Source organism: Alligator mississippiensis, chromosome 5, assembly GCF_030867095.1.
Source record: "Alligator mississippiensis isolate rAllMis1 chromosome 5, rAllMis1, whole genome shotgun sequence".
Lineage (NCBI taxonomy): Eukaryota > Metazoa > Chordata > Crocodylia > Alligatoridae > Alligator > Alligator mississippiensis.
The window spans coordinates 172860321-172874368 of NC_081828.1; the positions used below are offsets into that span (position 1 = coordinate 172860321).

The 14048-nt window shown below is 47.6% G+C and overlaps 1 protein-coding gene across 1 annotated transcript in view; it reads right to left on the bottom strand.

Moving 5' to 3' along the window:
• The window catches only part of ASB4 (ankyrin repeat and SOCS box containing 4), a 28326-nt gene extending 27177 nt beyond the window's left edge, over nt 1-1149 (bottom strand). Inside the window, exon 1 of the mRNA XM_014603037.3 lies at nt 957-1149. Coding sequence (XP_014458523.1) covers nt 957-1149 — 193 coding nt within the window. The remainder of the gene's footprint in view (nt 1-956) is intronic.
• Between the last annotated feature and the right edge of the window lie 12899 nt (nt 1150-14048).

Here is a 14048-nt window from a genome sequence, read left to right on the forward strand (position 1 = left end):
GGCAGGATGGAGCTGTAAGCAGCTCATCCAGGGGGCGCAGGGAGAGAGTGGCACCTCCCACCACTGTGCAGACCCCGGGAGGGTATGGGGGGTATGTGCCCCCAGATCTGTGTGTGGGGCGAGGGCAGGCTGCCTCTGTGGGCTGGGTCATGGCTGCACTGAAGGCAGGTGGTGGCAGCACTGGGAGGAGAGCTATGGAAAATTTTGGGGTGACTGCAGCCTCCCATGGCTCCCCTCTCAGCACCACCGCCACCCATCCTGAGCACAGCCCGGCCCAACCCCCCAGTGGGAAGAGCTTGGCACTGCCTCAGCTCCAGCCCACAGTGGCAGCCCACCCTCACCCCACGTGCAGAGCCAGGGGCACACACCCACTGTACCTTTCCAGGGTTTGCATAGTGATGGGAGCCACCTCCCCCCCATGCCCAGTGTCCCCTGGACAAACCACTCATGGCTCCATCTTGCATGCTGTCCCGGCTATGCAGCACCTGCCCCTGCCCCCAGCTCCGCTCCCTCCCTCACCGTGGGGGCCTCGATCTGCCTCCCCTATGCCCCTTCTCATCTCCCTCGCCCCTTCCCCAACAATAGATTTACCAGCCAGGTGCTGCTTTCTGAGCAGCCCAGCTGCATATTCGCAATTGGATCAGTATTGTCCAATATGGCTCGTTAAAAATTGACCACCGGTATCGACCCAAAAAATCTCTATCGGTGTACCCCTATTAATGACATTACGTCATGTTGGGGGGAAAAAATCTCCTGGAATAGCTTCAGTCAGAGCTGGCAACCTTAGATTTATCCCTTAGATTGAAATCCTGCTAGCAGTATATTAAAAAGTTTTACAGCTCAGTATAAGCTATATGTTTTGAAGAAACAAACTAACACCATTTTTTCTACAAAACTTAGTTACCAAAACCTGTTTGTTTCATGTTTTGCAAATGCAATAGCTGCCACTGTTTTACCTTGTTTGTAGGATGCCAAAATCAGGTTTTCATCTTCCACTTCGAACACTGTGTCTACATCTATTTGCTTTTCAAGCAAAAGATCTTCCATGGTTTTGTAATCATTTGATTTTAGAGCTTCAAGAAAAGTTTTTTTCGCTAACTTCTCAGCCATACACCGAGTGATTCTTTCTTCCATGCTCCGTCTTTCCATGTCTGTCTCCCTTGTCTCTGTTTCTCAATGTATTTGTTTAGGTTAGGCAGAGAACTGCCCTGAGGTCCCTATAAGTGCAGTACCATGCTAGAGATCTGGTAGGCCAGAAGGTAACTTTAGCACTTGGTCATGCTGCTCTGTTTGTTCTATTTATATAAGGAGCATTGCAAACATTGACATGCCAATCTTGAATATCCTAGTTTTGTCAAGGCAAGCACAGACAGCCTTCGTGATGATACCACTATAAAGAATATCACCAGGGGCTTAACATATGCTACATTTCATTGACCAGTCTATTATCTCATGTGAACATGTTAAGATTAATTAAAAGGCACTTAACCCTAGCATCATTTCTCTGGGAATGCCATGAGCAAGTTTTTTTGCCAGAGCACCAGTTGCCTGATCTGGCTTATCACTTAGTTTAAAAACATCTTCCACATGCACCTTTTTGACTAGCCCTGGTAGGATAAAACTTTGCCAGCACATTTTCACTGAAATGTAATCATTCTTCTAAACTAATTCCATCAAGGCTGTGTCAATTTTGATTCAATTCCTCTAGCCATCTGTCGTGCTTCACACAGAACACTGCCAGACAGGTCTCAAGCATTCACAGAAGGGGTTGGTGTGCTTGCCTAGTCTGGCCTCCTGTGTAACACCATAGGCCAGAGGACTTCCTGGTCTTAATTCTTGTTTAAACTAGAGCTTATATGTTAGGTCAATACCCCTCTTGATTTAATATTTATCAGTGATGAAGAATCCACTACAATCTTCAGTAAATTGTTACAAAGGTTAAGCTCTAATGGAAACCTGCCTGGCAGGCTGCTGAAGAGCACAGAGTTTGAACCGGGAAAAACTTCTTCACTGTTAGAACCATGAGGCAACGGAACAGACTCCCTAGGGAAGTTGTGGACTCTCCATCACTGGATATGTTCAAAAAATGGTTGGACAGCCATTGGTTGGGGATGATCTAGGCATAGCTATACCTATGTTCTACTACGGATATTTTCCATGCTTATGGGCTTTGCTTGTTTCCCTCTCCCCCCACTGCTCTCTGCTACGTGTGTCAGGGTGTTTTTATGCCTTCCTCAGAAGCATTGGGCGTTGGCTGTTGGGGTGTGCCAGCTCCTGCTGGGACTTGAAGTCAGAGGTTTTTGGCTAAAGGATCTTGCCCTCCACAGACTACTCACCATATGTGGGTTCAGAAAAAAAAGTTTTCCCTTATGGTCAGAGTACTACAAACTGGGGGGCAGGGAGGGCATAGCCCTCTACCTAGGATCTCTTGAACATATATTAACAACCCTGGATAAAAGCAGGACATTGACTGCCATGGTTCCCCTGCTTTACTTATGACAGGTTAGGGTGTTGTGTCTTGTGTTGTGTCAGGGTTGACTGTAGTTTTACGAAGTGTTTAGATTATGATTTGTATAGGATGGTTTAGATAGGGATGATCCTGCCTCAGGCAGGGTGTGGGATTAGATGACCTATGGAGGTCCCTTCCCAGCCTACTTCTCTATGATTCTGTAAAAACACTGGGAGTCTGAGTTCCTTAAGCAGCTTGGCTTTCCAAATTCCAAAATCCTTATTTTATGTCAGAACAGGAAATTTGAGGTCCTGGGGTCTTGCCTCTGGGAAAGTCCTCCAAGCAGGCTTCAGAAGAGAAGAGTAGGGAGCAAAACAATTTTATTTTAAGTAGAATTTAGATTTTTTTAACAAAACTATGTTTTGAAACTTTAAAATCCTCCAAAACAGAATGATCCTTCTATCTGTTATCTATTCATTCTCCATTTGGTAATTATAGGAATTTCCAGAAAGGAGAATTACTATAACTGCCATCTACTTTTGACACTTTAGACAAGGTCATCACATAACTGAAGTACAAAAGATGCATGAGATAGATGTAGAAATCTCACTATAGCTAGATATATTCAATAGTACATGAGACAGAATTGCTGACAGACTGCCATGCCCAAAAGCAAAGATCACAGTTTCAGCAAAGGCCTTTCATTTTGGGTGACTCACCTTTTTGACTGCTCAAGCTCAAGACATGGTAGGCCGGATTTCAGAGATGCTGTGTACCTACCTCTTCAGTTAGAAGTCTCCCTGCTACCTACAATTTCAACTACTGTCAGTGGGTTTTCAGGTGTTTAGGACATCTAAGCTAAGTACAGACAGTCAAAAAGCCCAAGGCTGAATTGATTCAGTCTTTGAAGGCTAGTCTAAACTGCAAAGATTAAACTGAAACTGAACAGCATTTGCTTCTGATTCCAGAAATGCAGCCACATGCCTGCAGTGGCTTAGGCCAGAAGCCAGGGGGCACTGCAGCACAGCTCTATGGCCAGCATGGGCTGTGTATTTGCTTCCTTTTCCTCTGCCCCCAACCAGTCTCTGGGATTTGCAGTCCAGAAACACAACAGCAGAACTGTGCAGGGTTGCTCATCACCACGTCTGGGTTTTCCATTTCCCACAGAAAAACAGGAAAAAACACAGATTCCCTGTTTTTATTGGAGAAAACATGAATTTCTTTTTTTAGAAGAGAAATTCATGGATTCTCTGCTTTTGCAAAGAGCTGTTGCAGGCTGGCACAACTCCAGCCTGCAAGAGCTGATTGCAAAAAGGGCAGGAAACCTCCAGCCCTGGCCAGAGGGGGAGGGAGAGGGCAGGGCCTGAGCCTCTGAGGCAGCCAAGGCTGGGCTCAGGCTCAGACTCGCCCTTCACCGCTGGAGCATAGAGGTAAGTGGGGCTGTGGGGCAGGGGTGGGGAAGATGGTTGGCAGCTGAAGGAGTGGAGGGGTGGTGCTAGCCCCAGGCAGCACACCACAGCTGGAGGCAAGGCCAGGGGGTGAGGGCAGGGGTGCCCCTCTGCGGGGCACATGCCACCCGGCTGCCTGCCCAAGAGAGGGGGAGAGAGAGGCTGGCATGCAGCTGGAGCAGAGCTCCTGGCTGGTGCTGCATCTACTACAAGGAATGCGGGGGGGGCCGCTTGCATGCAGCGGCTGCTGCCACTTACCTGGAGCGCCATGACGGCAGCTGCCTACAAAATCTCCCACTGCCACCACGGAGCTGTGCCCGGAGCTGTGTGGCCAGTTGCTGGGAGACAGCGGCAGCGTGGTGGTGGCTGGCATGCAGCCATCCCCACCACCACCCCGCACTGTGCTGCTGCCACCAGCCGCACAGCTCTGGGCATGGCTCTGCGGCAGCAGTGGGAGGTTTTGTAGGCAGTGGCAGTCACCGCTGGCATGGGCGGCCCCCAGGTCAGCGGCAGCAGCCACCCATGCCAGCAGTGACTGCCGCTGCCTACAAAACCTCCTGGTGCCGCCACAGAGCCGTGCCAGGAGCTGTGCAGCCAGCAGCAGTGGTGCAGTCTGGGTTGGTGGTGGTCAGGTGGCCATTCCCATCCCCACCGCTAGCTGCACAGCTCTGAGCATGGCTTCGTGGCGGCAGCAGGAGGTTTTATACACAGCAGCAGTCACCGCTGGCACAAGTGGCCACTGCTGCTTACCTGTGGGGCCGCCCATGCCAGTGGTGACTGCCACTGCCTACAAAACCTCCTGCTGTTGCTGCGGAGCCATGCCCAGAGCTTTGTGGCTGGCGGCAGTGGTGCAGCACAGCATGGGCTGGTGGTGGGGATGGCTGTGTGCCTGGCCACCACCATACTGCCGCTGCTGCCCAGCGGCCGGCCACACAGCTCTGGGCATGGCTCCACGGCAGCAGCGGGAGGTTTTGTAGGCAGCAGCCATCACTGCCGTCATGGCGCTCCAGGTAAGTGGCAGCAGCCACCACATGCGAGCCCCAGCCCCTGCCATCCCTCACTGTGGATGCAGAGCCAGCCACAGAGCTGTGCTCCAGCTGCATGCCAGCCTCCCTCTCCCCCTCCCCTGGACAAGCGGCTGGGCAGCATGCGTGCAACCCACACATGGCAGGCACCACCACATTGCACCCTGCATTGCTTACCCGCAAAGCCCCCCCACAGAGGAGCACCCCTGCTCTCACCCCCTGGCTCTGCTCCCAGCTGTGGTGTGCTGTCTGGGGCCACCAGCACCCCCTACACCCTCAGTCCCCAACCATCTTCCCTAGCCCTGCCCCACAGCCCCCAACCCCACTTACCTCTAAGATCCAGAGACAAAGGGCATGGCTCTGTGGTGGCAGCACTTGCCCGCAAAGCCCCCCCAGCCTACATGCAGCCACCACCACCCCGCACCACCGTGAAGCCATGCAGCTGGGTGAGAGGCATGCCGCTGCATATAAGCCCCCCATTTCACTCCCCAGCTGGGCAGCATATATGTGGCCCACACACAGTGGTTGCCACTGCACTGCCACTGCCATGCCCTGCACCATTTGCCCACAAAGCTGTGCAGGGTGGCAGCAGGATGGTAGCGCAGGGTGCAGTGGCAGAGTTGTGGTGGTGGCCTCCATGTGCGAACCTCCTGTCAGGCCGGCCGGCATCTGTGAGACCCACAGAATGGCACTCCTGCCCTCACCCCCTGGCCCTGCTCCTGGGAATAGGCACAGGGGCACACTCCTCCCCTTCTTGATCTACCCCCCAGCACCTTCCCCCCACACACGCTTACCTGCTGGGGTGGGTGTCAGTGTCTGTGTCTGCATGTCTGTGTCTGTGGGTCTGGGGGGGCTGTTGGTAGGGGCATCAGGAGGGCTGTTGACATTGTAGGGGGGAGTGCGGGGCACCAGCGGGGATGGGGGGAGGGGCCTTTAATTTTATCCTGGATTTTGGGTTTTTAAGCAGAGAATTTGCAATTTTTAATCAGACAAAACCAGGATCCTTGCTCATCACTTCCTCTTCCTGCTTCCAGGTGCCTCTGGGATTTGTAGTCCACAGTTGTAGTCAGAAGTAAGTTTTTAGCATGGCAGGGCAGCTCTGTACTCAGGGGAAGGGAAGTTTAACCCCTGTCCCTGGACCCAGGCCCCAGCAGGGGTTTGCCTGGAGGGGCAGTCCCTGCCTCCCCCCTGCCCCTCCCAACCCTTCTCTGCTGGAGCAGACAGCACAACCCAGCTCAGGGCTTGAAAGCATGCTGGGATGTTGGGGGACTGTGATTTAACTTGAACCAGGAAGGGGTCTGAGACAAAAGTTTCATAAACGGGTTTGACCCAAATCAGTTTAGTCTGATACTACATTTAAACAGGTTTATCTAAACTAGTTTCAGCCATTTTAAAACTGGTTTATGTGCACTGAACGTCTGTTCTGTTATAGGCTTAAACCAGTTTCTGATGACTTAAATCGGTTTATGTGTAACTTCTGTCCCTAGCCCTAAAATCTGGTCCCAGGCTTGTTAATTTGGGCACACCAGGTCCAGGGCTACTTCTGAATCTGTAGACATTAAAGTATTTGAACATTTCATTCTGAGATAAATGCACAGGGCATTCTTGAAGGACTTGTTTGACAGTGCTCAAAAATGGTGCTGAGTGGATGAAGCTGTGTGTATCACATATATAGATTGATTGTGTCATTTAGATTCAGGACACAATACAATTTCTCCAGAATAATTTGCCCCGGATTTTATTCCCTAGTAAATTTACTATGTAGTAAATATGTGCTTTGGTAGCACATACACTAAAATAGGAACAGACACATGACCAGCTTTCCCATGCTGGCTGCCGGCAGTAGGCAGTATTACTGCACATGGCCACTGGGTGGAGAGGGTGCTATCCTGGCATAAGGCCATCTAGGGTTGGTGGCACACAATACCTACACCATTGGTAATTTACATTAGTAGGTAGTTACTACTCACTGAGGGGGAACTTTAAGCCAAAGTAAAACAATGTACACCAGTATGAAGCTATGCATCCTGTGTCCATTTCAACAGTAAGAGGAGCACTGATGGTAGGAGTACACAAACAAATTATGTAAAATAGGGTGTGAATTTATGGCATATCTGCTACTATGTGATAACCACTTGTATGCATGCTCCTACCTGCAGTGAAATGTGTCGGATAATCTGGCATTTACCTCAGGTTAAGTGAGGTTGCCAGAAGGCAGGGTCTCTGCACGTCTTAAAATTCAGAACCCGAAAATACATTGGAGGGTGGGGACCCAGAAAAATCTGGACATTTTATAGCTTTATCTTTTCTGGCATTAATTGGTCAGTTCTTACACCAAAAAGTACAGCTGGCTTCTCCTGGATCTAAACTAGCCAAAAAGCAGTTAGAGAATACAAGATAATAAATACTCCCAACAGGTAAGAGTGCTTAGAGCTCTACTTCTTTTTAATGTAGTCCAAAGGAAGGGAAAAGAAGAGTCCTGCAGTATGTGCTCCCAGCTGATGATCTGAGTCTTTCTAGCCATACCTTGAGATCAGTTTCAGTGAAGAGCCTGAAATAAAATTAGAATGGCTTTTGCATGAAGCCTAGAATCTCTCTCCTTCTTAGTCTCCTACATTTTTATTCTATCTATGAAGCAAGGTAAATGGTAGGCTGTCTTACAGGATTATTGGGTGTTACAAAATGCAACTATAACTCTACTTTCCCTGACTTCCTAAAGTTAGCAGTATTTTCACTTCATTTTTGTTAGGTAACATATTCTTGTAAGTGTATGTGAAGTGAATTACCAGTAGTTTTCATCTACTTTAAATTAATAACAGATATAAAATTAATACATAGCTTTTCAATGTAGCACTACATGAAAAAGTCTAAAGGACTTCATTGTCCTAAGTCGTCTTTATTCCACTCTGATACTATGAAAGGATCTAAAAGTGGGTATTAATATTTGGTGCTTCATTGTTAATGAGACTCAGGCCTTACTTTTAAAACTGATTGTAAACAGGGGCAAATACAGCATTGAGTCCAATTTTCTATGTACACTTCTCCAATTGTACCACAAGATGGCAGCTTGTTTTTGAAAGTCAAGATGAATGGGAGTTGAGTCCAAATGCTGTCAAATATTTTGAAAATGCTGATCCTCTACCCTAGGAATAGAGTACAGAGCTGGAAGAAGGGAGTCCTAGTGTTTGGTCCCTGTTCTCAGGACTCTTTACACTTTCAGAGCAGAGAGTCTTTTGAAGAAAAACAGAAAATTCAGAGATCAAAGATGTCATCTTGTGCATATACATGAGATGCTGATTGCGTAGCTGTTACTGGGCAGTCATTTAGTACATGCATACCCAAATACTAAATGACTGCACAGTAACCAGCGTTACTGCACAGTTGTGTCCACACATGGCTTCCTAGTGACACTGACTATGCAGTAGCTCATTACTACTGCACAGTAGCTTGTTACTATTGCGCAGTAGCATTGCATCATGGTTCGTGCCCCTCAATGCTATGGTGCAGTATTAACGAGCTACTGCACAGTAAGCATCTCATGTAGATATAGCCTAAGTGTCTTCCCACAACTGAAAGCCTTTCTCACTAGACTATAGCCATATTTGCTGTGTTTGCTGTCCTCTGACCCCAGGAATCTTGTATTCTTGGCTCAGCTTCAAAAAGAGTAGTGCTACTTTAGGGGTGAAGGAGCAGCAGAGAGAGCCTCATGCATGGAAACCCACTTATGAGCTCCCAAGGAACATGTACTGGAAGTACCTGATACAAACATTTAGCACAGAACTAGCTGGGCTTGAAGTAGCACAATGAGCTAGAGCCTGGCATAGGACACAAAATAGGAGTATGGGGAGGAGTAAGATAGCAGTAAGTCACCCTGAGACTGAGCCAGCGAGCTAAATCAGGAAACACCTGTGGCAGCTCAGGGAGGCACATGATCAGCAGGGGGCAGGGGCAGGGAGGTATAAGAACTCAGGCCTGAGCCAGGAGGATCAGTCTGGCCTTGGAGGCTGCAAGGGCAAGCTCCAGAGCAAGGGACATGCAGAAGCTCTGCTAGCTGGCACTGAGGCTGTCTTGAGAAAGGCAAATAGTGCTGGTGCCCTACAGGGGAATATTACCTGGATTAAGGGAAGCCTTGTTGTGCAAACAGTAGCCATTGTTTATGTTTGGACCCAGATGGGGTAGTTGTGCTTGCCAAAAGGCTTACTCCTGGGTTACAGTTTCTGGTAGTTTGGGAGTGGCTGAAAGGGGAATGAGCAGAAGCCACCGCAGGGGCACCTGGGGGTTTAACCCATGGAGGGCATGCTCTAGTGTTTAGAGCCCTGCTAGGGGCCCTGATTCAGGCTTAGATGTGAAGGGGAGATCCAAGCTTAGAGAGAGAAAGAAAGGTTGAAGCCGAGCTGGACAAGGGCTAGAGGGTCCAGTGCCCAGGGAGGGCAGAGCCAGGGCCAGGGGTCCTGTGCACAAGAGGGACAGACAGGGGCCCAGGGCCCAGACAGAGCCAAAGCAGGCTCAGTGCCCAGAGCAGGACAGAGACAGCCATAGAGAGGTGAGATCAGGGCTGGTGATCCAGAGCCCAAGCAGGGCACAACCTGAGAGGGTGAGACTTAGGCTGGGACCCAGAAGTCAGGCCTGGCACAGTGGCCCTAGACTAAGGGAACCATCAAGAGAAACAGGGCTGAGGTCAGGAAGGCTGAGGCCCCAACAAGGGTATAAGGGCCTTAGGCATTCTGCTATTGGATTGGGGCCAAGTGCCCACCCAAGTCATTAACTGGTAACTTCTGCAAAGCATAGGCATGTTGTAAAGGGCAGTCAGAGCCATGTAATTAGTCCTTAAGGCTAACGGATGCCCAGGGAGAACTAGCTGGCACCTAGAAAAACAGGGGCTCACTGAAAGACCTATTTGGCAGCCTTCCTTCCAATCAATTACATCTGTAGGCGGTGGAAGGCTGGGGCTAACAGGGCTTAGCTAATTTTGCAGCAGCCTATGACAGCAGCAACACAACAGCAACGCCATCCCATAGTGCCACCGCCATGCCTCACCACTTCTGCACCATGCCCAGCGCTCCCGTCCCATACTGTTCTGCTGCTGCCTACAGCACCAGTGTGTGCTAGCCCCACAATGGCCCTGCAGGAGGGAGGGGCAGGGATCAAACCCTCCTCCCCCCCAAATAATATTTTCTCCCACCACCTATGATTACATCAAAGGCATAGTGGGTGAGTGAGATGGGGAAGGCACCCTAGAGCTGGAGCAGGGTAAGGGTTGCATGGCCTCCAGGGGGCATTCTAGCCACCCAGGAGCCCGAAAGCAATTACGCAAGGGTATGTCTTAAGTTTCATCTCTCTTCAGGACTCAAACTCTTAGTTTTGGGCTGCAGGGAAGTAACTACCCTCACTCAGGTTTCACAGTAATGAATTCTTTCCTGGAGTTAAGTGTCTATTCTATTGAAAACAAGATAGAGCCATCTCTTTAAAAAATATAGACAGAGGAAAAGCAGCACCCCTTCTAAATACTGACTGTTTCTATGTAGTGGAAAGAGCATTCACCCCAGCTCAGTTCTCTCCGTAGCCTGACAAGCTGCAAAACTTCATCTCCCACAGATGCATTAGGACACATTTTGTTCGGGGTGTTATAGGATGATAGTCTCACTCCTTGCTTGTGGAGCTGATACACTTTGCAGAAAAACCTTAAAGCTCTGCTGCAGGGGTCAGCAACCCCCAGCACACGAGCCGAGCATGGCATGCGAGGCCATTTTGCTCGGCGCACCACTGCCAGCCCATGCTCTAAGCAGCTGCTGTCAGCCACAGAGCCCAGACTGCTCCATGGGCTGGCTGCAGCTGTGAGGCTGCAAACAACTGCTCCAGGCTCTGGCATGTTGGCACTCCAGCACCTTCCAAGGTAGACATTGTGGGTTTTTTGGCACTTTGGCCAAAAAACATTGCCTACCCGTTCTCTACTGGGTGAACAGACGGAATGAGATAGACTCAATAGCCAAATGATTAGGACGCTTGTCAGGGAGGCATAGGATTTTGGGTTCTGGTCTGTGATCAGAGGACTGCTTCTGTATTATATCCAAGACCTATTCAATGTAAAATACATTCTTAGAGTAGGGACAAAATCCAGGCCCCCCTCTTCCCAGGTGAGTGCTTCATCTAGGCTACAGAGTCATGGATTCTCTCTCTTTCTCAATCAGTATCTTTTTACTTCTGTGCAGTTGCACAGCTCCAACAGGAAGGATGAAGAGTCCAATTAACTTTTTCACAACTACATGCATTCTAAGAAAGTAACATAACACAGAACTGGAGGGGATCTCCTGGGTCCAGTCCCTTGATACTGCATCATAAAACAGATCTCAATGAATTTATCAAATGAGTGAAGTTTTTGCCACTACTACTGCCATTATCCTCACTGCTTTGAGGATTTGAAGACTTTTTATAGTTTGCAGCCTAAATTTATAGTTTATATCCTGTTTTTCTTGTGCCAACACCATCCTCTGTCTTAAAGTTCTTTTCACTCCCTATAAATACTCCAGTACCTACCCTGGTGTATTTATAGACAGCAATCCTATCCTCTCTTAGCTATCATTTCTCTAGGCTAAACAACACAAGCTAACCTATTTTAGCCTCCTCTCATATAAGGTTTCCATTCCTCTGATCATACTAACAGCACTTCTCTGCACCTACTCTATTTAAATTAATTTCTCTTGAATACAGGTGACCATAACTTTGGTACACAGTATTCCAGATGAGCTCTTATATAATGGCATTCTTATATCTCTCTGTCTATTGGAAACACCTCTCCTGAGACATCCTAAGACCATGTCTGCTTTATTCATCCCCATGCCACAATATGGCTCAAAGTCATTCTGTGGTCAGCTGGCACATATAGGTCCTTCTCCTTCTCAAGTCATTTCCAGCTGAAGATCTCCTGTCTCATAGCAGAAAGGCTTGTTTTAATCCCTATGTATGTGAACTTGCATATTTACTTCTGTCCCGATTCTGTTACTCCAGTACCTAAAGTTATCTAATTTTTTGTATAATATTCTGAATAATAATAGTCTGCACAGGTGATACCTCCAGGCTTTGTGTCATCTGCAGATCTGACAAGTACACTTCCATTTTTTTGGTCAAGGTCATTGAGGAAAATTAAAGATCATTCCCAAAGCCATTCCTTGAGGAACTCCACTAGTAACCCCCATCTTTTCAGAGGAATCTTTGTGGAAAGAATCTTGTTGGCCCTTAGCTAGCAGCAGATCTAGGATTTTGAAAAAAGGAGTGTGGTCAGGATCAGGACTTTGGCATCCAGAGCTGCTGCTGGCTGCCTATCCAACTCAGGAAGATGAGCCAGGCGACCCAGTCCAGTAGGATTAGGCCTTTGGCTCTTGCAGACAGCAGAAGTGGAGGAAGAATCAGAGGGGTGAGACTGCGCTACCACACCACCCTGGATCCACCCTACCCGTACCTGCATACCTTACAATTCTTTAATAACTCCCACCTTCTCCATTTAACTAATAGATGGCACCATATCAAATGTTCTACTGAAGTCCAGATAAATACAACCACCTTCCCTCTTTCTTGAAAATCAGTTTTCTTATCAAAGATACAACATTAGTCTGGAATAGTCTACCTTTGAAAAATGTGGTATGAGTTATTCTATTTTCTATTTCTCCCCATGTCTCTATTCTTTCTTTCAATATTTTTTCTAGTGCCTTATGGGCTACTGAGGTCATAAAAGCAAACATGTATGTGCCAAGATCATTTTTGCCTTCATTTTTAAATATACAGTTCCCGTTCTCCAACCATATAATATCACACCCAGCTTAATAGATTAATTAAAATACATGCTACTAGAACTTCAACTTCATTTGCAAATTCCTTCAGATTTCTGGGGTGGAGATCATCTAGGCCTCCCAGTCTAGGTGCATTTTGCTTCAGGTATAGATTTCATAGACATTAGGGCTGGAAGGGACCTCAGAAGATCATCGAGTCCAGCCCCCTGCCCAAAGGGCAGGAAGTCAGCTGGGGTCATAGGATCCCAGCAAGATAAGCATCCAGTTTCATCTTGAAGGTGTTCAATGAAAGCGCTTGAACCACCTCTGGTGGCAGGCTGTTCCAGACCTTGGGGGCTCGGACAGTAAAGAAATTCTTCCTTATGTCCAGCCTGAAACGATCTTGAAGTAGTTTGTGACCATTCGACCTCATCATCCCTTGGGGCGCTCTGGTGAACAAACATTCCCCCAGAATGCTAATTTCTGCTTCCATTCACACCCTACCTTTGCCACTACATAGAAACAGTCTGTATAAAGAAGGGGCATTGCTTTTCCTCTATCTGTATTTTTTTTTTTTACCTCTAAAGCATGCATTTCTTTGCTCATTAGTCTTTCACTCTATTTCTTGCAAGCTGTCTGCTTATTCCTGATATCCCTTTTGAGGTGGTTCTTCCTTCCAGTTAGGCCTGGAGCTTTTTCCTACCATTTTTTCTCCTGGGTACAAAGTCAAGATACTTTTTTAACTGTTAAGTAAAGAAATCCTGATATTTTTCTATTTATGAGTCCCTGAATTCATCCAGTGCATCTAATTTCTTTAGGTTGTTGCAGTATTTTGGCAATATTTGGCATTTTAAAATTGAGAATTTTAGTCACAGACAAATTTTAATTCATTTTTACTTTTAATTTAAACCATACCAATTTACAATCACTCCATCCAAGATTATTTTCTGTGACTAGTTCATTTATAAATCCTGAGTGGTTCAGTAACAGGTTCAGAAATTTGTCTAAAATCACATCTAGGAGAAACTATCATCAATAGCATTTGTTCTCTAATCTATATCCAGGAAGTTAAAGCCTCCTATAATGACATGAAGGAAACCCTTGGTATTTGTGGGTTCAGCATTTGCGGTTTCAAATGTTCGCGAATGCTGAACCCGTATTTTAAATACACTTTAACACTTACCGGAGCTCCTTGGGAGCTTTGTACTTGCTGCCGCCAGGCTCCTGCCGTCGCCACCGTAGCCGTGCCCACATCCCCAGCTGCCAGGGGCACTGTGTTCATGAACACAGACTGCTCATCATAGGAGCTCTGTTGATTAACAAAACTAGTTTCTGTCTCTGGAAGCACACTTTGAAGTGAATT